Source organism: Spea bombifrons, chromosome 1, assembly GCF_027358695.1.
Source record: "Spea bombifrons isolate aSpeBom1 chromosome 1, aSpeBom1.2.pri, whole genome shotgun sequence".
Classification (NCBI taxonomy): Eukaryota; Metazoa; Chordata; class Amphibia; order Anura; family Pelobatidae; genus Spea; species Spea bombifrons.
In genome coordinates, this window is record NC_071087.1 from 133,837,305 (window position 1) to 133,864,029 (window position 26,725).

General features: G+C 37.4%; 1 protein-coding gene across 2 annotated transcripts; it reads right to left on the minus strand.

The window, feature by feature from the left end:
* Positions 1–2,455: 2,455 nt before the first annotated feature.
* On the minus strand, positions 2,456–26,725 carry AP3S1 (adaptor related protein complex 3 subunit sigma 1). 2 transcript variants are annotated; one of them, XM_053474238.1, is made up of 7 exons: positions 26,477–26,725; positions 24,771–24,862; positions 23,826–23,937; positions 15,963–16,034; positions 11,816–11,923; positions 8,685–8,726; positions 3,104–3,252 (listed from the first exon to the last, which is right to left on the minus strand). In XM_053474238.1, exons 1-6 carry the CDS (start codon positions 26,543–26,545, stop codon positions 8,691–8,693), a joined length of 489 nt encoding a protein of 162 aa, XP_053330213.1. In that variant the 5' UTR covers positions 26,546–26,725; the 3' UTR covers positions 3,104–3,252; positions 8,685–8,690. The 2 variants fall into 2 exon arrangements, with proteins under 2 accessions (XP_053330206.1, XP_053330213.1); XM_053474231.1 differs by lacking the exon at positions 8,685–8,726 and having other exon boundaries at positions 2,456–3,252; positions 26,477–26,710.

The window sequence follows — 26,725 nt, forward strand, 5'->3', positions numbered from 1 at the left end:
TTCTCTTTCTAAATTTTCAGCTAATCATCCAACTATGGTATCAGAAGAAAGCTCTATCTCTCCTTGAAAATACAATATATAGTTTACATGGGTACCCTCTTCACAGGAAAAGAGAATAATCGGTGAACCGCAAAAATGGCAAAATTGCTCTGGGACTGAAGGGGTTAAATAGCGTGCTATTCCTTATATTGCTATTTTTACTATATATTTCTTGAATCACAATTCTCTCTTTATGTTTAGTGTATACACACTATTTAAATATTATTATTTTTACAATTTAAAACATATTTTTGAACAGGCAGTATTCCAGTCCCAACAGGGTCTAGAAAGAGGCCCTGGAAACTTTTCCCCAACCAGGGCAAATGACTTACGACATACTAATACATCCCATAGCACACGATCCTTACAATGTATTAGCATGTGCTATGGTCCTTAAGTGGTTAAAAATTTTTGCAGCAATATATTGTTTTCATCAACGCATTCAGTACTTGCTCAAGAAACTGCATAATGGCATACTCTCAGCAACACTTATAACAAGCATAGTGATTTCAGGATGGAGAATTATTTCTAATGCGGTAAATTAATTCACAGAAGATTTAAAAGGTCTGTATAGATTTGGAAAAGAAAAAAAAACATCACCTGGTATTCTGACTTATAGTACCATAGGTGTACATAAAACTGCATTTTTTTTACAGTGTGATGTTTTGATGGAATACTTTACTGCATCTGCACCGACATTTAGTTTATCATGATATTGCATAAAATACATATTGAAAATACTGAATGACCAATGAAGGCTAATGCTGTGAAATATCTGAAACATTCAAAAACCATATCACCAGATTGACAGGTCCGAATAAAAAAACCTGCCAAATAATTTAATTCAACCTGCTGACTAAAGCCACATATGGTTGCTGTCATCTTCTTTTCTGGATTTCTTTTTCCAGTTGGCATTCCATTGTTCCCAACAACTGCACCTTGAGGGAAACAAGTCTCACAGGTTATAATTAAACTAAAGCTATATTTGCATGTGTGTTAACATGGCAAAGGATGGAGGACAGTAAAACTCGTATCTGCAAATGAAGTTTAAGATCATCAGTGGCCAATTAATCTGATATCATGAATATGTTAGGACTTTACTGAACTTTGCAACTGACTTAATGGCACACAGACTGGGACTGGCATTGCCATTTACCTCCAAATAATCATATCACTTATCTAGATCTATAGCAGGGCGTCCAAAATGCGGCCCGCCGGACCTTGAGGTGCGGCCGTGTGAGATCCGCAGGCAGGGCAGCCGGGATCGCAGAATCGCAAGGGCCCAGCTGCTTTCCTGTGGGTTGCTCTCACAGCAGTCAGTGTCTTTTGTACCGCACAGCGGAAGCGGAACTCAGCAGACTCACGTGAATTTATGTCACACCACATGACTCCGCTCCATTCCTGCTTCCGCTGTTCGGCACAAGAGAAGTTGCTCGCAAGCTACACCGTGGGAAGCAGCAGCTAAAAGCAATCACAGTCCTATCATGTTCAGGTCCCTGCATTTACTGGTTGCCTGGGCATGATAGGAGTGTGATTGCTGTTAGCAATTATATATATAAATATATTAATATTGTAATTGTATTTTATTGTTCAATTTAGGTGTGATAACACCACACTTTTATTAAAAGTAAGTAACACACCAACACTGGACAAAAAAATACAACAATATCAATTTATATATGATTGTTAACAGCAATCACACTCCTATCATGCCCAGGCAACCACTACATGCTGGAATTTGTGTGTGCTGTTAATCAAATTTATATATATATATATAAATATTATTTCATTTGTTTGTACAATTTTGGTGTTACTTTTATTGTGTTTTTTTTAAAAAGATGGGGGGTCATTTTCTGTTTCGATCCAGAATTTTCATTTTGGTGCATGCCTAGAATAAATCGAACTATTTAATTTTTACGTATCCAGAGATAAAATGCCCTCCTGAATTTGTAGTCACGTCAGAGGACAAAACTTTCTAGGCCCAGAAATCAGCGAGAGGCATTGTAAAGGATTTTGTGTCATTTACTTTATTTAAATCTACGTGTCTTATTAAAAGCCGATTTTTCTCTCATTGAAAAATGAGTGCGGCCCCCGAACATATACTGATGAAGTGGCCCGCTGCAGGAAAAACTTGGACACCCCTGATCTATAGGATTATGATGTTTGTTTTTTTTTTACATTAAAAATGGTCCTTTTTATTCATTTTCATAATTTAGGTTTCTATCATTTTTTCCAGTTATAGTACATTATTTTTCTCCAAGCACTCACATATTTATATGGCTTTTCATTTAAGCATACTTTACTTTGGAAGAAAATGTCAGGATTTAGAATTCAAACAAGTTCCCGAAACATTAATGTATGTGCAAATGTTTCTTATTTCATGTCTCAATAAAAGCAGTAAAGCTAAAACAAGTGCTACATTCATAAAATTTATTTTACATGACATCTAATGCAAGACTCCACAATTTCAGCATATTTATTACAGCTAAAATACACTTCTATATCTCTATTTTTTTTTTATTTAAACCATGAACTCAAAAAACAGTCATAAAAAAATGACGTTAAACAACTTTGTTGTACAGTATGTTCAAACACAAATGAATTATAAACCAAGTTTAAATTAATTTGAAATGTTTTTATGCGGGTACAGAATATGTTCTAGATCAACATCATGGAATGTTTGGTCACTGGCTAATTATAGAATAAAGCAGATACAAAAGATAGCATGGGAGTTTAGAGAAAAACAAAAGGATTCAATACATATTTTGAAGATACGTATCCAGCCAATATAGAGATTAGTGCTTTTGAGTGCTAGAAAAGCAATGGCCATTTACCCTTCTAGCACTCAAAAGGTTAAAAGATGCTGTAGAAATGTATTTTTGAAAATCATACTTCAGCTAGTAATTTCCTGGTATTAACATGGAGTAATAGGATATGAACATTTAAAACGCAACATTTTACATCTGCACAGACTTTTGCCTTCACTTACAAAATTATTTTATTTTTTATTTTTGTTTTTCCATTTACTAAGTAAACTTATCAGGACCTTTTTTTTTTTCTTCAAGTATCAGTGAATGGGTAGTGTTATTTAAATGAAGGCAGGTTTGGCACTTTAATACTGATGTCACCAATGTTAATGTTCCGCGGGATCTCTGGAAGATTCATGTTCTTTACGGCAGACACTGCCCTCGCTGGAGCTCCTGCTAAACCAGTCTGTGTACAGAATAGAAAGAAAGATCAAATTAATATCCTGTTATCTGCCTGTTGAGTGGCAGAGAACAGTCGGTTTCCTAAAAAGTCACAGCTGCCACATGGTGCCTTACAGCTTGCATGAAATGAATTATTATGACTTAGGGGTTAGACGATTCACAAAAACAGAGAAGCATGAAATGCCAACTTTAATGTCTACAGGATTACAATGCTTCATGTGAGGTGCTGGGACGCAAATAAGGTTTTCTTTTCAAATTGCCTTCTTGGTCTTTCACGCTAGTTTGTGATGGTCTCTCAGGTGAGTAATCCCCTTAGTTCATGTATTCAGGTTTTAATTTAACATTAGGTTTGTGTGTGTATAACAAGTTAGTACACCTGGCCAGGGATATGCTACAAAGGCACTGTAAATCATGAGAAAGGGTTAACTTTTAATTCTTGCGTGTGGTTGCAATGTATTGCACAATATCAGATAAAATTAAGTAATGTTAGGCTAAACAAATATGACATATGTTATGAGTCTGTTTACCTGTAAGTGTCCTGCAAAGAAAAGCCTACAAACACAAACATAAGTTGGATGACCAAAATAAAGATTTTGTTTTTTCATTACAGGTCCTATACCACAAGGTTCATTTTAAAAGTTAAGAAAAATTTGGATTAAATTGGGAATACCCAAGGTTAAGGTATATTTTTCTCCCAAAAGAGTTTTAACAGGATGAACGAAAATCTCCCCTGACGACTCAACCAGGTACACAATATAATTTAAAGGACCTTTAACGCTTACTGTCACCCAATTAGAGCCATCATAGGTTAATGCAGGAAACGCTTATTCCACTTTTTTGGCAAGCTATACTTTTCAGACACATACAGAGGCTGTGGACTTTCCAATGGGTATTGATTTAGCTTTAAATACTGCCATTACTTCATCCAAATTCTGCAAAATGATAACATTTAGTCATTCCCGATCATCAGTTACAAGGAAAAGCATTTAAATAAACAATTTTATTTAAAAGTCATGATTTTATAGGTGTGTTAACCATAAGCACATATTATCCAGAGTATACCAGATACTGAATGTTCAGGATGACAAACTACGGTCCACCATTGTTGAGCAGTGACAAGGTGATGCCTTTTCTTCATGTAACACAAATGAACCAACAGTGGCAATGTTATGACGCTGGCACGAGGAGTCTAAATCTAAAGAGTGCGATATTTCTACTTCAATGAGGTTTAATAAATGAAAAGGATCAGAGAAAGAAAACAAAATGAAGTCTCAAGTATATCCAACTGAGGCCAAACGAGGAGAAAGCTTGTGCAAAACAATTGGTTAATTTCAAGATGTGTAATCACAAGGATAGAAATGCAAGGGAATGAGAAAATATTTTTTATTGAATTCATTTGCCAGCGCCACAAAAATAAAAAAAGGTTCTAAATAAAAAGAGCTATAAGCATAACTTAAAATGGAATATTATGATACTACACATATGTTTCTCTTGCTCCACAGACACTGTTAGAGTTTATTTGAACATTCCTACATGGTGAATGTGTTATACAAACCCACATTAGTATTTTGGTGGATGTCATCACCTACATGAAAGGCCGAATATGTCCATAACATAATTGAGTGGTTTCCATTTCCCTAGACACTACAATAAAAATCTGAATGACGCTGAATTTTGAACTAACCATTTTTTCTCCTGTGATGCCTGTTCCAGCTGAAGATTTGATAAAGTGACAAACACAATGCAATCTGTTTATAATATATGTTATTGGAGTGTAGTTATGGTAATTAAGGAGCAGAAAGGATACCAGGGCAATGCAGCCACTTAATCTCTACTAGTATTTTAAATGCTAGAAATGCTAAAAAAAATATACACACAAAGCGCTAGTGGAGCAGCCAATGCAGTTGCCTTTATGCTGGCTGTACTCACCTACTAGCACAATATGTTTCTAACAAATATGTTGTTTCTAACTGTATTTGCTCGATTATAAGACGACCCCCCCATATTAACTTAGGAAAAAAGAAAAAGCCTGAGTATAAGACGACCCTATAGGAAAAAAGTTTTACCAGTCAATGTTAATTCATGTAAACTATGTAAATTATTTTTTTTAATAAAAGCTATGATTCAGAAAAATATTTTGTTTTTAATTCCTTTTATTTTCCAACCTGCCCCCCAGTTATGCACATCTGCCCTCAGGCTTGTCACTCTGCCCCATAAATGCCTTAAACCCCCTATATGCCACTGTGCCCCATGATACGCCTTTTAACCCTCTAAATCCCACTGTGCCCTATGATATGCCTTTTAACCCTCTATATGCCACTGTGGCCCATGATATGCCTTTTGACCCCCTATGTGCCACTCTGCCTCCAGAAATGAAGAGCCCTGCCGCCTAAATAGCGCGGGGCGACATGTTGTTGTGGGGATAGGAGGTAGGGTTCATGCAAAGGTCAATTATTGATGAGCCCTGCCGCCTAAATAGTGCTAGGCGACAGGTAACTGTGGGGTTAGGTGGTAGGGTTCATGAAAAGGTCAGCTATTGACTTTAAGGTAGGGTTCAAAAGTTCAAGTGGCTGGGTTTAAAAAAAAAAAAAAAAAAATAGCTTGAGTTATATAACTAAAAGATGCGCGCGCCGCTTAGCTGTTTGCCGCCTTTGCCTCGAGGACACCTCGCGCAGCGCAAAAGGCGCGAATCCGCGCTATAAATAGAGGTGTGTGACGGGGCTATTCACCATTGCCACAAGGCGAACTGCTGGCTTTAATACTTACCTGTAAGGGGCTTGTATTGTTAGCTGTGCAGGAGAGCCGCGGGCAGAAGAATGGAGCTGCTGCTGGAAAAACTCCCAAACCCCCCCTCCCTATCTGTATGTTTATTTGTCGTGTGCTTTTATCGGGGTGAAAGTTGTCCCCTTCTTTTGGGGATGAACTGGTGGTATGGTGTCGGCCTTCTGGCTTCTAGGGCGGATGGCTCGGTATATTTATTTATTTATTTATGGTATTTATTTGGTGGTAAACTCTGGGTTTGGGCCAAGAGTTTATTTAATATGTAAGGTGTTAAGCTAAATAAAAGTACACGGCCTGTTCATTCCAAGATTGAGTGTGATGTCTTTATTTCAAAGGTGATACTTGGTTTGATACATTAAATTGTTGCAATATCCCTTACAACTACATGCCTTATACCCCTATATGCCACTCTGGCATTTAGGGGGTTAAAAGGCATATTATGGGGCAGAGTGGCATATAGGGAGGTATAAGGCATTTCAGGAGGCAGAGTGGCGTATAGAGGGTTAAAAGGCATTTCTGGAGGCAGAGTGGCATTAAGGGGGTTAAAAGGCATATCACAGAGCACTCTGCCCACAGAAATGCCTTATGCCCCCCATTTAACACCCCCCCTAAAAAAAAGAGTTCCCGTTGAGGGGAACTCTGATCTCTGACAGCCGGGGAAGGTCTGTGTGATGGACAGAGGCAACCCTCGCGGCTAACCGCACCTCCTTCCGACTGCAGCGAAAGTTCTCTACGCGAATCGCGTAGACGTCTACACGCTGCCCCGGCTACACACCGGGGACTCAGAAGCCCCGGTAAGTTGGGGGGGGGGGAGACAGGAGGATCCAGGTTCCCTGCAGCGCTGCTATTTGAGGTCTGATTATGAGACGACCCCAATTAGAAGACAAGGGGTATTTTAAAGAGCATTTGCTCTAAAAAAAAACTTGTCTTATAATCGAGCAAATACAGTAGTTAGATTTTAGAATTTATTTTAGGACAAATTTTCTATAAATAAAAAAAAACATTAATTACAACTAATAGTATACGTTTTACTTTTCAGGAGGCAGAATGTAAATTTTAGCACACTGTTTGCTAGACTTCTAATATTCCAATCATTGAAATATAAGTTTAAAAATGGGGAAAAAAAACAATGGGCCATAGTTAGTATTATGGCAAATGTGAATTCTTACAGTGAATACGATGAAACTCAATGGAATAGCCATGCAAAGACACAGACAACATACACCAAATACCAGGAACCCTTCATGCCAATTAAAATAGCACCATAGAGAGGGAATTACTTGGCTTTGTCTGGACAAATATAAACACTACTCGGAACAAAAGAATGGTTTTACATTTTCTGTACATATAGTCTTAAATAATGTATTTGAAAGACTAAAAAGGAGAGTCAAGTCAAGGTTTATTAATCTGCTTTCTGTGAGAATAAAGTGTGAGATGGAGAATAAGGAAATGGCCATAGCAGGATTTCTGCACTTATGACTATTTTAACATGCAATTACTTTCTGATTAAAGTTAGAACATTAGGCCAAAACAAAGCAAAAACCAAAAATGTTTATTGGGGGATAATATTAAATGGCCACTAAAAATAAGCCCATTTAAAATAAAAGTTGCTACTCAAATCATTTATTGTACAGGTTTCACTTTATGTCATATGAAGCCAAAACTCTAAACGGAATTTGGAGTTTGCAGATGCTGCACACATTTCTATACACTAATTAATAAAAAAAAAACTGGTAAAGAGAGTGGTAATTAATACATCTATGTATTAGATATAGTAGAAATCACAATAAAACTAGTACAATTTCCACCTTCATTTGATTATACACTAATAGAAAGAATGAAGAAAAAAAAAAAAAAAGCATATACATATACAGAGTGGAAGGTGGAATCTGCCCTGTGGCTACACAGGTAATGTGTACAAATATATATATTTTTGATATATAAATATCAAAAATGGCCGTACAATCTACACCCTACTGTGGTTTGTCCGCACATCTACGGAAAATTTTACTACAATTTGCTATGGACCAACTTGGCTCAAGACTACACCTAAGCCACACGTTATATAAATAAGATGTTCTCAAACTGTGATTCTTGGACCTCTCCATGCGATTCCAAGGAAAACGTAATCTGAATGCATGTGGGTGCACAACGTGCAAACTTTCATGAACAAGCTGCCTCTAAGTCAGTCATGTAACGTTCTAGATGCTTGCTGAATACCGATTTATAAGAGCACTCCAACCTAAAGCATCTGCAAAGATTGTTAAATCATGATGGATCACTAATGTGACTTCTGAAATCTAATAAACCCCTAACCACAGACTCATTTTCCTTTACATGTGTAACCAAACACGGAAACAAGCAATTCAAATAAATAAATGTCACACATCACTAGCCATTCATACTTGGTTAGAAAACAAAATATAAAAACTTACAATGATGGCCAAAACGCAAAGGATGGGATGCTATAAAATCTAGTAAAGCAGTTAATAAAAATAACTAAACAAAGAATAAAATCAGCACTAATAAAAGCTGTGTGGCTGGCAGATATATAGGTTTAAATGGTTCTAGGACGTCTGGCCTAAATATAATATCACTGACATCATTTTGCTTTCCTCTTCTTCATGGGACATAAAGTACATGTGTCAGCAGTACCTGTGTCTACCTGTCCTGTCTGGGAGACTGAAAGATAAAACTCTGTAAGAGAGAAGAATGGAACAAGCTAAAGAGATTTAGTAGAACATTAATAAAATGCCCTTCCTCAGGGTTACTTACAAAGAACAGCCATCGAGAAGAACACAGGCAAATGCACTTCAAACGTCAAATAAAATTATTAAAGGAAGTCGATTCATTGAAGGTATATAAAGGTTTTATATTCTTAAATCTTCTTACTTACCTTGGACTTAAACAAAACTGTTTACTGATTTACTTTGGTGCCAAACTGAAGCAAATATTCTAGTTATATAGTGCCATCGTACTCTGCAGCGTGGTGGAATGGGAAGATACACACATTATATGAAACTTTTATTCACGCACAGATGACGGCGTAGCAAGAGCCAAGCTGCTTAGTTTTACACAAGAAAAAAGTAATTTACGAAGTACAACATGGCGGGGACTATAGCCGGATATTCTGTACAAGTCGCTGGGAAGTTTGTTGAAAACTGTCATGAGCAGAAGACTTATCTATGAAGTCCGATATATGCTGAACTCGACAGCGCTGACAGCAACTCATCAACAGAAGAATAACCCGTGTGTCACCACTAATACACTCTAGTTGCTTTGGGTTTTGGCTAATTAACTCTTCAGCTGAAACTTAATGTTCAGACTCCAATATTTGCACCTAAACTGCTTTACACTCATCCTTCCAGAGCCCTCCTCTGACAATCCGCCATAAGCCAAGTATTATAAACAGAGGATACTGATTTACGGTTTTGATCTTATCATTAACATTACTAAACGAAAAGGGACTCTTCCCACCACATGTAAAACACAACTACTCATCCCAAACAAAACATATCTAAAACATTTGTAATACTATAAGAATGCTCTAGATGATTTACAAAATAGTCTAATGGTTACTTTACTTGTTTAGATGTGTTTCGAAACACTTGCAAATGGGATATTGTCTTGGCCCCATGTGTTTAGGATCCTGAAAAACCGTTTACATTTGGCATTCATTCAAGAACATCTGGAGACAGCAATAATTTAACACTAATGGCCAGGGGGGGAAAGTGCGCAAAGGCTACACATATCATCGCAAATGATGCATTGGTCAGTGTTTTTGGTGTGTTGCCCCAGTTTGTTTGAGAAAATTCTACATTTTTTAAAAACAAAAGCTAGCAATATTTAAATAAAAACAAAAAAAAATTCCCCTCTTCCAAAACCAAAAAAATGAAAACAAAAATATAAAGGCCGTGCTGTACTCCTTCTTCACAAAAGTATGAAGGGGAAAAAAATGACACTGTGTACAAATTAAAAGAAGCAAGATAAATTTGGATATTTAATATTAGATTTTTTTTATTTTTTTTTTAATAATGTATGTATCATAAAACATTTAATAGTAATTATTTCTATGTTTATGAACATTTAAATAACTTTCTAATGTTTAGTAAATTCAACAAAATAAATGGTAAAAAGCCCCGGCAAAAAAGCTAGGATAAGATAGGTTTGTTGCTTGCGCAAAACTTCCACAGTTTCCTTCTGGCTAAAGTGATATCAGAAGAGCTGCTCTACACACATATTACAAAGATGATAATGTTTAAGAAAGGCCATACAACAGAGATTTAGAGTTTGCAAATAAAGTGCAGGATTATAATGTTGGTAGATATCGGCAGGCTTACTCCCATGTAAGTTGCTAATAAAGAATAAAAATAATCACTCCAGCCCATGTCAAAGACATACTAGGAATCCATTTTGAACACATTGAAGTGCACTTTATTGCATGCAAATCGGTGCAGGTATTTTCTAGTTATTGGAGATAAAAGATGAGACTTCAGTCTTATTTCTCTCTTCACCAAGCTACGTCTACTAAAAGCAGGGAGCATAACACGGGATGCTTCTTGCACATGCTCAGTAGAACTCAAATTCTAGCAAACAGGAGCAGCAGTAGTCAATCGCAGGAATGCTATCTGAACTCACATTTCAGTGGTTTCAGCACAGGAGGAAACGAGAAGTCTCATTTTCTAATACCAACAACGAAACAACGTATGCAGTAAAACCGAGTCTGTGCAAAATGGTTTAATTAAAAATATAATTTTGTGGGCTAAACCTGTTCCTTTGACAGAGTCCAGATACCAAATACATCAGAGCAGCAGCAGAAGCTAGAGGCTGAACCAAGTCGCTCTTCTACTAACAGCTGGCCTTTGCTCTGTGCACATACTGAACATACACCTGGTCATGTTTTGCCCAGTTCCTGTCTTTGATGCCTATATGAAGATTTTTTTTTTTTACTTTCTGTATCTGATGGGCAAGCATGGAAAATCGAGGTCATCTGGGGTTTCAATCCAGCCCAGAGAGTTGCACGTGGTGGAGGAGGACAGCAGGACATTATATAAGATGCTGTCGTAAAATTCTTTCCATAGTTAAGATGTATTTAATGCAATGGATTTTTTTCAGATATTTACCCTGGTCTCAGTGGTTGCAAAGATCAAAAAAAGGGACACTAATGGGTGGCCCAGGTCAACTATAGTGACGTTAGGCCAATGTCTCAAGGAAACCACATGCAAGGAGTCAGCAGTTAGTAAAGCCCATAGAGGATTCAGATACTGTTAATGCTGGAGTGGGTGACCATCAATGGCATCAGGGCACATTTTCTCCAGAAACACATAACTTTTTTTCATGCAGCTGTAGGATGTGGAGAATTGTTTCCTAAAATACAGTTTTTTTTATGTCAATGACATAATTCCACAATGCTTGTCCGGCTCCCTGTGATGAGTTATATTATTCATATACAGCTTTTGCTCTTAACATCTACAAATCGTTCAGTCTTTTCAGTTGGTAAAAACAGTCAAAAACAATTGTTCCAACAATCAAGCCACCATCTCTAAATAAAATAAGTTAAAGCAGCATTATAAAATGATTTTACTATCAAGTAATAGAGACAGGCAGTGGGCTACTGTACATATATACCGAAAAAACGTATACTTTGCTTCGGGAATGCGCATGATAAGTCGATGCTGGATTCAACAGGGCGATGATGTGAACTTGCTGAAGAAGGATGTTACATATATTTTATGTCGCGAGCAGTTAAGCAGAGAGGAGTCTTGTTCTGTTCCAGAGAGTCTTACCTCAGACTTTTCCAGTTTTGTTTGGGCGTCAATTTGAGTGACAATTTCATTCATGTTTGTTTCTAGAACCATACCACCCATCACCATTTCCGCAAGGATGTTGTGGACCTTGAGGACGACAAGAGCATATAATAATAATGTTGAGCCAGTAAACAAAAACATTGATTTTCAAGTGGTTTCCAGATGTATAGAGACAGAACAGTCAATACTCAAATTAAAATACTCTTCCAAATGTGTACATATAAACACTTCTGCACCATATGTTACCATGTTCTACTATACATGTATAAAATTCATTTGGCACCTTATAGTATCATTTTATCCAGTGCATGGGGTACGAGCTCCTTGACAATCAAGAGATTTAAAATGTTTTAAGAATAAACTATATGAACTGCAGTTATTATTAAATAATTCACACATTACATAATTGAACCCTTGATCTTCTGACATCAGAAATTTATATTTTGGTTAAAATAGGCAACCTCTTCTTTATAGAGGACTGCTAGACTTCTACAAATGGGGCAGCACATGACATTTTCACAAATGACATGACTTTAACCCCTTAATGACAAAGCCCGTACATGTACGGGCTCAAAATGCATTGTTTTCAATTGGTTTAGGGACCGCCCATTGTCCTTAAGGGGTTAAGCTGCTTTTCGGAGAAAAGTCTATTTTATGATTATAATACAATAGCACATACTACAGAAAAAATACTCCTCTGTAATGAACCAAAGCATGACCTCTAAAAGTATGTAACTAAACTAAAAAAAAAACAGAGGCCAAGGCATATTTTATGACATGTTTGGAGATTCCAGCTTGCGCAGCTGCAAACCTTGGTTGGTGGGCCCCCACCCTGCCTTGTTGCACTACAGCCTGGAGTTAAAATGGATTTTTATTTGGATTTTATGAATGAAGAAAATATAAAAAAAAAATATCTAAAAAAAGGAAGAGTTTTGCGTGGATATGTATTCACTCCTTTTTCTATGAAGCACTTAAATAAGATCAGGTGGAACCAATTACCTTCAGAAGTCACATAATTAAAGTCTACAAAGTATTGACTTTGGGAGGGGGGCTATGCACGCTCCAGTTTTTTGGTTTTTTTTGTCTTATTTCTTGTTTATGTCAAAATAACAAATATTTTGCCAAAGTGGTAGGCATGCTGTGTACATCAAATGATACAAAACCCTAACAAATCCATTTTAATTGCAGGTTGTAATGCAACAAAATAGGAAAAATGCCGGGAGTGATCAATACTTCTGCAGGACACTGTATATACATGATATATATATATATATATATATATATATATATATAATATATATTATATATATATATAATATATATATATATATAATATATATATATATATAATATCAAGGCAGTTAGCAAACTAAACAAGTAAAACAAAACATTACATTTAGCACCAAGTGTGTTGGTTGTTTATAAGGATTAGTGTCCCAATAAACTGTTTAATAACTTTTACTACCACTAATAACATAACCACTGTCTGATTCATTGGACCAAATGGAAATCAAGCGTGTGTAAATGGTTAAGGTTTTTTTCTTTTTTTTTTTTTTTAATAGTAGTTTAAAGAGTTAGTCCAGAAAGGGGATGGAGAGAGTTCATAACACAATTATGTATGCCCTTTCAATAAATACTCTGACTTTTAAAATGCCAATTGTGAAATGTTAGGGGAAAAAAACTGCACTCCAGGGGTTACCCATACACTGAGACTGCAGTTCAACAATTACACCCTAATCCCTAATTCTGGCATTTATCACTGTGCCAGCCAAATGAGAAAGCAATAGGCATTATCAGTTGGACAGGTAACCGATGCACACAGATTGTGTCCATTTACTGAAATCTGTACCTTACACATTAAACCAAATTTTCAAAAATAAAATCTCACACTGGGCTTACCACAAAAACACCCCAAAAAAAGAAATGTAAAACTTTTTTTTTTTTTTTTAATAAGGAATCCCGCCAACTAAAACGAAATGCAATTGTTTATAAATTTGCACAAGGCCGCATATTTGCCGTCATATTCCAGCCAACATAGAACAAGATGTAGTTGCATAAGCTGTTGGGACCTCCAAGGTCACTTCTTCAGATGGAATCTGATTTTCTGGGCCAACACAAAATATGCGAAAATATGTAGCTTTCAGGTATGCCAGTATAAACATATACACACAACTATTATGTACTAACGTTTGCTAAAGGCAGCTGTCTGCTTGGTGCTAAATACAAATGTGCCAAGAAAAATAAGGAGGCTGCAATTAAGAGTTGTGTAATCAAATGTATTGAAATGTCAGCATCTGGACGTCAGGCCCACGATGATAGTGTTGGCATAGGCCAAAATGCATTTTTTCAAAGGGAAGTCCCTTTGTTTTGCACTCATACGCAGACTTTTCATTGCACTTTTAGTTCATTATCCTCTCTGGGATACAAAGTTTCAAATGAACAATAAAACAAAAAATAATAATAAAGAATCAGCAGGAGAGCAAAGAATACAACATTAAACTGCATTCCTACAATCCTGATTAAAATCATCTCTCCTCCATCTGTTCATTCACGCTCAAAAACCGACTCTACCAAACTTGCATGTATTTCACGTCTGTGTGAGGAAGGGCGGCTCGGAAGAAAACAAACAGGAGAGGAAAGAACAGAAAACTTGGTTCTGTAAAAACCAACAAAAATATTGTATTTTAAAATTCCAGAAATGTGTGTTTAATAGATCATGAGACCCATATTCCAGTACAACACAGTAAAGGCACTGAGGAATACCAATGTCATATGGACAATAGTGTGGTCTATACATTTCCATCTATTCTATCGCTGCTGAGAAACATTCTAGCCAGAGGAGCTGAATATTTTTTACGGAGGGAAGTCCATTTAATGAAGAGACCAATATCTATGGTACCCCAAAATATCTAATACTGTAGTTATTATATGTTTGCACCTCCTCTTTTATTATATGGTAAACGGTAAGTCACCACGTACATCTGTTAACACAGGGCTCGACAAATCCCAGGCGCCAGGTCGCATTGAGCATTTTGCCCTGGCGCCTAGGTGTTTGTCAGCCTGTTAAGTCCCTAAAAAATGCCCCCACGTCGCCACAATCATGGTGATCACGGGGACCTGCTGCTGTCTGCCCAGGAGTCTGGGCAGACAGCACAGCCACTCCAAGCCCGCCCCGAGCCTGAGATCACTCCCACGGTGTGATTCTGTAGGCTGAAAACACGATTGCAGGAGAACCTGCAATCGCGTTTTAAGCTGCCACAGGCAGTTTCACGGAAGGGGGTTGACGCAACACCCCCCTGCTGCCTGATCACTCCAAGAGAGCGACAGTGCAGCGTTAACCCCTTCAATGCCGCAATCATGCCATTTCAGGGGTTAATTCCCGTTTTGTATGGGGCTCTGCTGCTGGTGGGCTTCCAGGCAGACCAGCAGCAGCAAAAACGAGCCCCCACAAGCCCTTTGATGACTCCTGTAGGCATGGAAGCCTACAGCAGTCATCAGAGACTCCCCCCTGCAATGGCTGGTCTATAGACCAGCAATTGCGTCCCAGCTGCCAGAAGCAGCTTCAGGGACAGGGGGAGAGGGTTCTTCGGTCTCCACATCAGTGTGGAGACCAGCCCCAACCCTCCCCTGCTGCTTGATCGCTCCCTGAGAGCGACAGTGCAGCGTTAACCCCTTCAACGCCACAATTGTGTATGACACATTCGTGGCATTGCAGGGGTTAACATTTGTTCCCACAAGCTTGTGGGGACTAAATATCAGTCAATGCTGTACTCTAATGGAAAATCAGCATTGAAAGAGTTAAAAATAATCAAAAAAAAAAAACAGCACCTGAAAGTCCAGGGTGCTTCCAGGTCAAAGAAGCCTAGATTCACAACAAATTTGTCAAGCCCTGTGTTAACACATACAACTAAGAAAATGCACCTTAATAAAACAAAACTGCAACAGCGTTTAGTCTTTATTCAATGACGTATAGCCCACTTTCCCGCAGGAAGCACTACTACTTGTATAAAATAGGCATCTCAACAAAACAGGACATTAAGCCTAAGAGTGAAGCTAAGCAGGTGGAGAGTTAGTAAATATACAATCTATTTAGTTTATTTACAAAAAACATATGTTTTCACAGTACCTTGTCTACATGGAAAATTAAATCCAATTCACAGACATTTTCGAAGCACTTGTCCAGGGTTTCCACAAAGACCTGTGGAAATAATATAAATCACAATGAATAATATGAAAAACAAGGATTAAAGGACAGGCATTCACATGAATAAATAAAGACTTCTTTGTTTTTCATTGTTGGAACGTTAATGAAAAGTATATGAAACACATTTGGTTAAGCGAATAATAACATATAAAAAAAAAAAAAAAAAAAAGGAGCAGTCATATCAATATTTGTGGCAAAACAAAAAAGCCCCCTCAGCCCCGCCCCCCCAACTTAACTCCTTAACTAATGTTATCACACAAGTAAACAACTAGAGTCAATGTGAACTTTACTGGCTAACTAGAACTAGAGCGCAAGTTCTTGGTGGAGAAACAAGTAAGTTCTGTAGACACCAGTAACGGTGTGATGCACCACTGAGGTTACAGGTCCCTGGGGATGTCAAGACTTTTCTACTTTTGGCAGGAGCCAGGACGCCTGTATGATGGTTCCCTGGGTTATTCTACAATGTGACAGCGTCACAGAATTTAGCACTAACTTCATGTCTTTTATACCGTACCTATTCTAGGACAAATATGTTCTCCAACTGGTTTATCCGTTTTATTCTTGTTGATGTTAAATCTGTGGGAATTAAATCTCTTGTGGTTGGTATGTTGAGATTGCTGTAGGACACTTTACACACACAATGAGGTTTTTAAAGATGATCCATTAACAAGCAGTGTAACAGAGCAATTGGCAAGAGTATCTTATTGTTGTATAGATGTATGCACAGCTTTTACAAATCTTTGTAGGCAGGGGACGTGACATTTATTAATTTTTTTATCCTGGGATGAAGTTGCTTGCTGCAGGGTTTTCTGTAGGATAGTAGTGTTTTTTGTCTGTAATGAAGCTTGAAGTCCTCTTGGTATTTTTGTAGGACTTCAAGCCGAGTGTTGTACGTGACCACTAATGATGTCTGGTTTTCTTTGTGTTGCTTGTATTATAGAAGGTTTGCCTTGATAATGTAGGTGGCTGCTGAAAGTCCCTCCTGAGGTTTTGGAGATCATCGTTTGGAGATGGTTTTGGCCATCTCAGTTTGTAGTTCTAGAGCAGATGTGGTTATATCTGATGTAATGTTAGTAGATTATAGTGGTTTTGGGTGCCTAGGATGAGGTGGATTGGTCTTTCCGTCGGTTTTCTGCATTGTGATGTCTGGGTGGAGTTGTTTTTGATGCCAACTATAGTGTCCGGGAAGTTTGAGCATGAATATCTCCGTGTCGTAGATAATAAGGCGATATATAATATGATCTGACAGGAGTTTCACTCGGCCCTTGTTTCCTGTATTTCTTTGACAATCAGTAGCACCCTGTGATTATATTGCATATACTATAAGTGATCAGCAGGAAAAAGTTCAAACTGTGTTAGTGTTAGATCTGATTTGGAATCCCATATTAAAAATTATGAAGGATTAAGAAGGGATAAAAACACCGTGCCATGTTATTGTAAAGGTGAAAGTATGTAAATTTTAAATGTACTTTGCAAACTCCTTCTGAACCCATGGTGACATCACACCAAAGGGGCCAGCCAGAGAGAATTAGATCACTCTTTATAATATTTACAAACCCATGCCAACAAATGATTAAAAAAATACTTAGAACTGTCAGATAACATTAACAAGCGCAACAACTATTAATTCCATATGTGAATCATTTATACGTATATTACAGGAGAGGATGTCAGACGCTTTCATCTAGGAACAGATAAAAGGCAAGCCTCATTTAAAAGTGTGTATAATATTAGGACAGCTTAGTGTTTAAACATTAATAAAATGCTGTTGTTGTATTACAGTTCTTATAACAGTCTGCACATTTGGGATTGTATCTTAATTTTGGAGACAAACACAACCAAAAGGTCTCAAATTAAAACTACAGTCTGAATATTCTCTCCATAGAGCAGTAACTTAAATTGGTTGTTCATTTTCTTAATAATTCCTGGTTAAAGTAACTGCCGCCATCGTACAGGCTTTAACGCATCTGGTGGGTGTTTTCTTGCCACCGACTGGCAAGTGGGTAATTAGCGGCAAGAATCAATGGACCACGGAGCTGCAGCTTCTCCCTCAGGTGTTTTTTTTTTTTTTTTTTTTTTTTTTAGAAGAATGCATTAAAGTACATACCAGGTACTTAAATATGCATGCTTCTTTATTGGGGCTACCCATTTAACAGAGGGGTAACAGGGACAAATATGTCCTTTTAAATACAGTTCTAACATATAATTCATACCGTATTTGCTCGATTATAAGACGAGGTTTTTTTCAGAGCAAATGCTCTGAAAAATACCCCTCGTCTTATAATCGAGGTCGCCTTCTAATCAGACCTCAAAATGTCTGCTGTGGCCATGCTACTTACCGGTCTTTGGTCGCGAGCAGCAGGAGAAACAAGAAGCTAGCAGCGTGTCACATAACTCTGCCTCCCCCCTCCTTCCTCTGGGGGCGGGGCCAGAGAAGTTGCATGCACAGCCGGGCCCCTGCAGAAGTCTTCGAGTGGGAGATCTGCAGTTCAGGTAAGGGGGTGGGGGAGGGTTTTTGTGATTAATGTGTGAAGTATGTGTGATTAATGGAATGAATGAGTATTTAAATGTTTGTGAATGAGTGTGTGTTAGTATGGATGTGTAAGGGTGGTGGTGGTGGTGGTAGCATGGCATAGGGAGGCTGTACTCACACCCCTATCATCCTCAGGTTCCAGCATGTACTGGCTGCCTTGGCTTGATAGGAGTGTGATTGCTGTTACCAGATATATATATATATATATATATATATATATATATATATATATATATATATATATATATATATATATATATATATATATATATATATATATATATATATATATCTCCAGAAATGCATTTTAACCCCCTATATGCCACTCTGCCCCATGATATGCCTTTTAACCCCCTATATGCCACTCTGGCATATAGGGGATTAAAGGCATATCATGGGGCAGAGTGGCATATAGGAGGGTATAAGACATTTCTGGGGGCAGAGTGGCAACCCTGGGGGCAGATGTGCATAACTGGGGGGGCAGGTTGGCAAATAAAAGGAAATAAAAAATATATATATTTTTCTCAATCATAGCTTTTATTAAATATGAAAATATTGTTTACATGAATTAATATTTACTAGTAAAACTTTTTTTTCCTATAGGGTAGTCTTATATTCAGGCTTTTTGTTTTTTTCCTAAATTAATATTTAGATTTTGGGGGGTCGTCTTATAATCAGGGTCGTCTTATAATCGAGCAAATACGGTATATAATTTCAAAAATCTATCATAATGGTGAGCTAAAGCTTCTAAATAGCAAAAAAATGGTAAACAGTATAATTACTATAGACTATGCATAAATCCCAAACACCAATGACAGCTGAGTGGACCAAAAACAAAAGTTTTAATCAACAGAGTAAATAAAGCATCCTCACATGCTGTGTTAACATTTTGTTTTTGAGATACCTAATTAAATATTTCCACCAAATGTCAAACTGGCATTTTGAGCATTCACTGAAACTGCCTTCTGCACCGGTGAATATATAGTTATTTATTAAGAGAAGTATTTTAATCACGAAGGGGACGCCTCTTCGCACTAGACATATCATTTTAACAGAAAAGATAGGATTTTTTTTTTAAATTCAAAATGCCAGAAGGAAAGTTAAAAAAATATTAACATACAAGCATTTTTTGCATTGTACATTATTAATATATTTAATGAGTAAATAAATGTAGAAACTCAAATATGAAAATAAATTCAGCTTCTTTAGGAAAAAAAAAAGCAAACTTTTTTTTTTTCAATAGCTGGAATTTTCAGAAAATGTTCCAGGCTTCCTGGCCAATTAGAAATGAGAGGAATCGGTACAAACACAAATACACACACACACACACCAGTTCTTAGGTTGAGAAGCCTTGGCTAGCAAAAAATGTTTACGCAGCGCAGATAAAAATGATGTCTGAAAACAAAGCTATTCAGAAAAAAATTAAGGACAGATGTGTTACTGAAAGGACACAATGTTCTAAAAACTTAATGCAACCAAACCCTTTACCAATAACAATATGGCTTCCAGGAATGTCATGTTGGTTTAAGGAAAAGTATTACTTTTGCCTACCATTTACAAAAGTGAATGGAAATTGTGTGTCATTTTCAACTTTACCCATCTGCGTGAATTTACGTTACACACACAACTGAATCACAATTTTGCTTACGCAAACTCTGCATCAACTCAATAGTACCTGTGAGGTAGGGAAACATCTGGTCCTCTGGTTAAGGTCTGAAGAAGCTTGAAGCTCAAAGTGCTGTTGGGTCCCCAGGGAGGTCCAATATAGATACAATGTCATTAAGCACATCAAAGCACCAGGACCGGTCAAACCACACATTTTTTTTTTTATTATGTTCGCACCTGTTCTGGCTTATGGATTTGAAAATGTGTATTATTGTCAGAGAATAAAGGAAGAGTTCCGCTGCAGCTTCTACCTAACTTTTTCAAAATGAAGAATGCATATTAAAGTACTTTAACATGTTTTATTCTTCAGAATAGCTCCCAGGGAAATTAAACTATCCATTTAACCGATGTTCCTCTCGAAGTTACTATTTGCAACCAAATGACAACGTGATGGATTAGGGGCACAGCCATTCCAATCACAAGTTATCAAGAAATGTTGACTCCCAAGAGTCATGTAAGAAACCCAAGATTGATTTTTACTTCTTAGTACATCTCCAAGTTTTAAGCTTGAATTGCTGATTCTCTAATGTACTTCATCTGTAAAAGTTTCTGTTTCACACATAAATTTTATGTAAATGTTGACTACTTACCACCAAGGCGATATAAAGTATACGCCAGATGGAAGCGATCAGTAAATGTTTGCCATAAAGCATAAATTTTGTGAAGGGGTGTCGAAAGAGCTATTCAAAGTCAAAATACTATTATATTTGATAGCGCATATAAAAACTTAAAATGCTATACTACACATATTTGTAAAATATCATTATACTTCTACTCTGAGTGCACTTATATAGTCTATCCAATTTGAGTTCTTATTTGTGATAATGTCTGTCCCTGTTTTACCAGGAACCTACCTTGAAATATATTTTTTTTATAACATAAGGTATGATTAAAATGCTTCATCTAAGTGCAAGTTAGGAATCAAGGAAAATGTATTGTGCTATAGTTAAAAAGGCTTTAAAGTCATGTTTTAAAATAACAGTGATCCATCATAAAGCCTTTTTGTTTTTTGCCCAGGGTGACAAAATACTAATGTAATCTCCTAGATACTATATGTGGATATATATATATATATATATATATATATATATATACATACACATATTAAATTATTAAGTTCTTCAAAAAGTTGAACTCCATGCAAAGTCATACTTAGGGTTTATGCACTAAAGTAGCGGTTAGCAGGCAGGTTTCCGTTTTCATCACCAACTGAATACATTATGCAGGGCCAGCTCACCTAAGAAAATTTCAGAAACTGAAACTGTTTATATCCCACCCTGTCCAAAGTGAAATACCACTATACTTATTTCCACAGTTAGCAAAACCTATGCTTTGTGCTTGTACTCCATGTATAAGGAATGGGATAACTTGCCAAAGTACTCTATGATTAAAAGGGTAAACAAGTCCAACTATTCCCTATTTTATCCTCATGCCAGCACTATGTTCCTTGCCGATCAGCAATATGTTGTAAAGAAGAGCACCCATGTGTGAAAGGGTGTTCCTAATATAACTGAAACAATGTAGAAGTCTTGCACTGCTAAGGTTCATTATTTATTTGCAAGCATGACACATGTAAATTTAATTGTACGTCAATTAATAAAAGAAATTATACTCACTAAAGTACACCTTTCAATTTAAGAATGTTAAGATGTTTGTAATGATGGAACGCTTTAATAGAATCTATATTCTCCAGAGGATATTTAGCACCATCTACTGGTCACAGTGTGGAAGTGTCCTCAATAAAACGACAACGTCAACAATGATGAATGCATATTAAAGTTTGCATAGTAAGTATTTGACTTCTGCACTCTGAGATTCACACTAATTTTGGCTGAAATCATTGGGAGAGCTTTCTGCACATTTGTGCCGTCTTGTTAGACCCCCAGAAAATCTCATGCGAGCCAGACTTGGAGGATATGCAATTGGTATGCAAGAAGTGTTCAACCAAATGCATCTCTTGCTAATCAAGCAGTTGGTTGTTGGGCAACAGTCCAAATGTACATAGGGGATTCTGATGAACCCCTCTATTTGCATACATGTAAGGTCAAAGACAAAACAACAACTGTATGCATTCATCTGCTCCCGGTAACATGTTTGCAAATACCAGGTTGGGTTTGAAAAGTTACGGAAAACAATAATAGAAATGGCAATCAATACACCCTTCCTGTTAGAAAATATTGCCTCCTAGCGCCAGTCTAAACTGTTACAATCTAGGTTACAAGTCCAGTGCAAATATATACTTACACCTACTGAAACATGCTTACGGCTTTCAACAATAATTCATAAAACACAATTCAGTTCATAAATGATAATTTTGAGTGAGTTTGAGTTAAAGCTGCGTTATACATGGCAATGCACTGGAAATGTAGCTACTTCAGGGAGCTATCAATTGCGCCGTAGCCATTTAAAGGATACACAATGCATTCCTACAACAGGTAAATTATTCCCTCATTGACTGCAGTTGAAAGGACATGATGTATAGCACAGGATCAGTGAGAATATAGAAATATCTAGGCCGGCTCTGCATAAATATTTCATGCCCCTTCTGTCATCCTATGAATATTTCAACGGTTCCAACTAGAGTAAAGCGATATGACAAGCAAAGATCAACAGAAGCTTTGCAAATGCCATTTAACAATATAACTGTTTCAAAAGAATGAGAAACAGCTCATTTAAAAAGTAAAATCTGTGAAACTTCTTTCTCTTGTTAATGAAATAAACTCAAAACTTAACTATATGACCTGACAGCTCAATACAGCACAGGCGGGGAATGTCTGGCATTTCTTATTGTGTCTGAATGATGATTATATATCCTGTCGAGGGAATGAAGCCTGCCTACCTGCCTGCCTGCCCGCCCAACCACCTCCCCAGGTAAAATCGAACATACGCCATATCAGCTTTTGCTCAGCACATTAATGAAGTGTACAACACACTGTTTCCCCCTGTTGCAGAAGCTGCTAACTACGGTGATTCAAAAAGCGTCTGGATAATTATTTTAGAGAAGTAGAACATGCAGGGCAATAAATGATAGAATAAACATTAATTCTTCAATGCTTCTTGATCCAAGAAGAAATCTGATTGCCTTGTGGAGTCGCAGTATTCCCTTAAGTGACAAAATCTCAAAAATAGTTCAATTGGGGTTTTTTTTGATCAAAAGCAGGAAGGATATGTAGAAGGGTTGAACTTGATGGACGTAGGTCTTTTTTCAAACGAAATTACTATGTTACTATATTGCATTGATTGCCTCTAAAGAAGGGACTGTACGGTGATGTGACTCGGGAACAATGATCCACTAAAAGGCATCACAAACATCTATAACCTTTATTCTCTGGACCAAAGCATTGACGATCCATTTTTTGTATATATAACACCATCATCTTCTCCAACACCATACCAATGAACGTTGGCAGAGATAAGATTAGATTTTGTAATATTACTTAAACCAAGCTTGTAATTTATAAGTGTTTCACACCGTCTCATTTAAATGCCTGTCCTTCTATAGCAGATTGAGATTGGTAACTATTATCTATCACAAATGAAGCAAGTACTTTGATCTGTAGAAATAAGTTGCTGTCCTCTATACTTACTTGTATAAGATCCAAGATGCCAAGTTCACTTTCTGAAGAATCCACACAAAAGACAAAATATAAAGTTGCATAATGTCGGTAGATGAGCTTGTTGTCAGATCCACCTATCAACCTACAAAACAATACATGCACGGTCAAATTATTCAGATAGCTTGAGCATATTAAACAGGGACCCACAGGCATTCAGGTTTGACACAAACAGAAGTAGAGCAAATATTCTGCAGGTTTGTAGGCTATATTGTTATTTTGCGCTATAGTACATTCCTGGAAACACTATACCTATAAAGCAAGTAACATTGTATATGTACAAACTACGGCAAAGACACTATATAACTGTAAAGAGCACACTATGGGCACATATCTGAAAATGTCTGAACTACTTCTATAATAACTCTTGAACAATTTTATTTTATTGCCACAGGAAAAAGCTTCTTAAAAGTGTTTTGCGTGATCTGTGTGTGCAAATAGAAATAGCAGATCTGCTAAGGTGTGTATGCCAGAGGAAGCCATTAATGTCTTTGTGGAACAACACCTTTAATAAACAGATTATCAGGAAGCAAGACTCCTTTAAGACCGGTAGCGATGAGGTGGTATAAACACTTATGTCTACTTAAAACTACGTGCCTGAAGGAGTTTTTGCCACTTGCAATATTACTGAATGTTCAAACTCATTTTTTAATGTTTTATTTTAAACGGCTGCCAGAAAGTAGAGAAGAAACACCAACAACCCCGCAGAGTATAACCTGAGCCGTGTCTGTGACCCGCCACGCTCGGCTGCCTCCGCAGGTGTCCATTTCACAAAGATCTGAAGGCGCTTTTGTATTTGAGTACTGAAGCCATCAGCTTCACCCATTTGTGACTGTTAGCCTTCTAGATACTAGAGTCCTCAACCCCAAATGTTCTCAGGTAGACACACTCCACTAGCAAAGCACGATAAACACTTACATGCCACCTTCTAAGAAGTTGCAGACGTTCTCATCCCGTTTGGACACCAAGTGGAACGTTTCTCGTATAATCTGCTGCTGCGTATCTTCACTCTGCGATTGGGGAAAGCGTACACAGAAATATAAAATGCCATTGTGCAAAAATAACATGTTTTTGGGACAAATATTACAGGAAAGATCAACACACCTACTGCACAGCGGCGAATAGCGAGTTGCATTTTGTTTTTTATTCTACTCTTCCTCCAGGTCAAATGTTCTCTACAGTTTCTGTTATCACCCTAACCATTCAGCTCTGTCCTCTGCTTTATGTTCTGCTCCATATTATCCATCAATACACCCTTGTCTTCTTGTTCATCATACCATTAACTTTCTAATTTTCGCTTCTCGTTTCTAATGCTTCCGTCACACATCTTCATTCTTACAATCTGTTCGCTTAGTTCTCCTACCGCTTCTCCTTGTTTACTCTCTTGGCCGTGTTTTTCGATTCATTCGTCGGTAATATAGCTAAACAGCTGAAATGCTGAAACTTACCCTTAAGGTCCACACCAAAAACATCTGAGACATTCATACCTATATCTAATCCTGGTTACGACCCCCCTCTTCTCTAATATAGTTTTTAATCAGTCACAAAGAATTTGGCGAGTCAGGGTCAGGTCCGCATTTCCTATTATCACACCTCAGGACTTAATGTAAGTAGGAACCGAGGTGATATAAAAGTCAGATGTCAAGGTGATCTCCAGAGACGGGTTGATTTCTGTTTGCTGTAAGATGTCAGGAGTTCTTTTAAGAAATATCATTTACACTGTATCTGTGTTCTGAATTTATTTTAGAAAGAGCTTGGTTAGTAAATGTCAGGGTGATACAGGAGACGCGTATCCCCGCTCTTGGCGAAGCGAAGGGTCTGTAAACTCAACGTATATCATGAGGACTAAACCCAGATTGACAATTTTGGGAAAAAAAAAAATCATCCAACACATGCATAAAGAAAAGCCACACAGGTATCAAAGTTACTTTTTCACCAAAATCTGATGACCTAAACAATTAATGCTGCTTTCTAATTGCCAATCACCAAGACCAAACAGAGTCACAGAGAACACAAATAGTGATCGTTTGGCATCAATAAAGACGAGCAGCACAATGCTTTCTGCATGCAGCAGCGAAGACTCACGGAAAGCTTCTATCAGTTGTGACGCGGTCATATCTAACACACATATGAACGCTCCCTTTGTGTGTCATTGAATCATATTATGGTCACGTGAGAAGCAGCAGGCAGACACATGCCAAAGCTAAAGTATCCTTCATAAGGCAGCAACCATATCCGATCAGGGATAAATACTTCAATGTAAATAATTTACAATATCATAAAAACACAAAGGTAATAACAGAAATATATAAATTTAGCCGTAAGAGATGACACCTACTTCTGTGATGAAGATATCAGGAGCAGTATAAACCTGCAAGGTGTCATCAGTGAGTGCTGCTTTATTTTACTGAGCAGACTGATATTGGAAATGCTTTATCTACATTTACAATTAAAACTGGCAATTTAATGCCCAAAGTATAGGAGTGGAAAAGCCACTTGGATGCAGTGACAGATCTGCTTAGGTATAAATAATTCTATACATAATAGAACAGCAGAGATGCTTAGTGAAGATGACATCGCAGACTAAAGGGTTTCTAGCAATAGGACAGTGTGATGTCACTTACATAGTGCTGATAGAACTTGCACAACCGGGGCTTCCCGTGGTTATTGAAGATTAGGATGGCCTTGATCATTATGACGCCGGTACGAAGGCACAAGCATACAGCGAACCGTACACAGACCGGAAGTGCGAGCACCAAGACTGTCGCAGACCAAGTTTTTCTTGTTACCCCCCACCAGCTAACAGCTTCATACGCGGTCACAATTCCGTACAGAGCCTACAGCTGTCTGCTCACCGGACACGTCACGTGAAT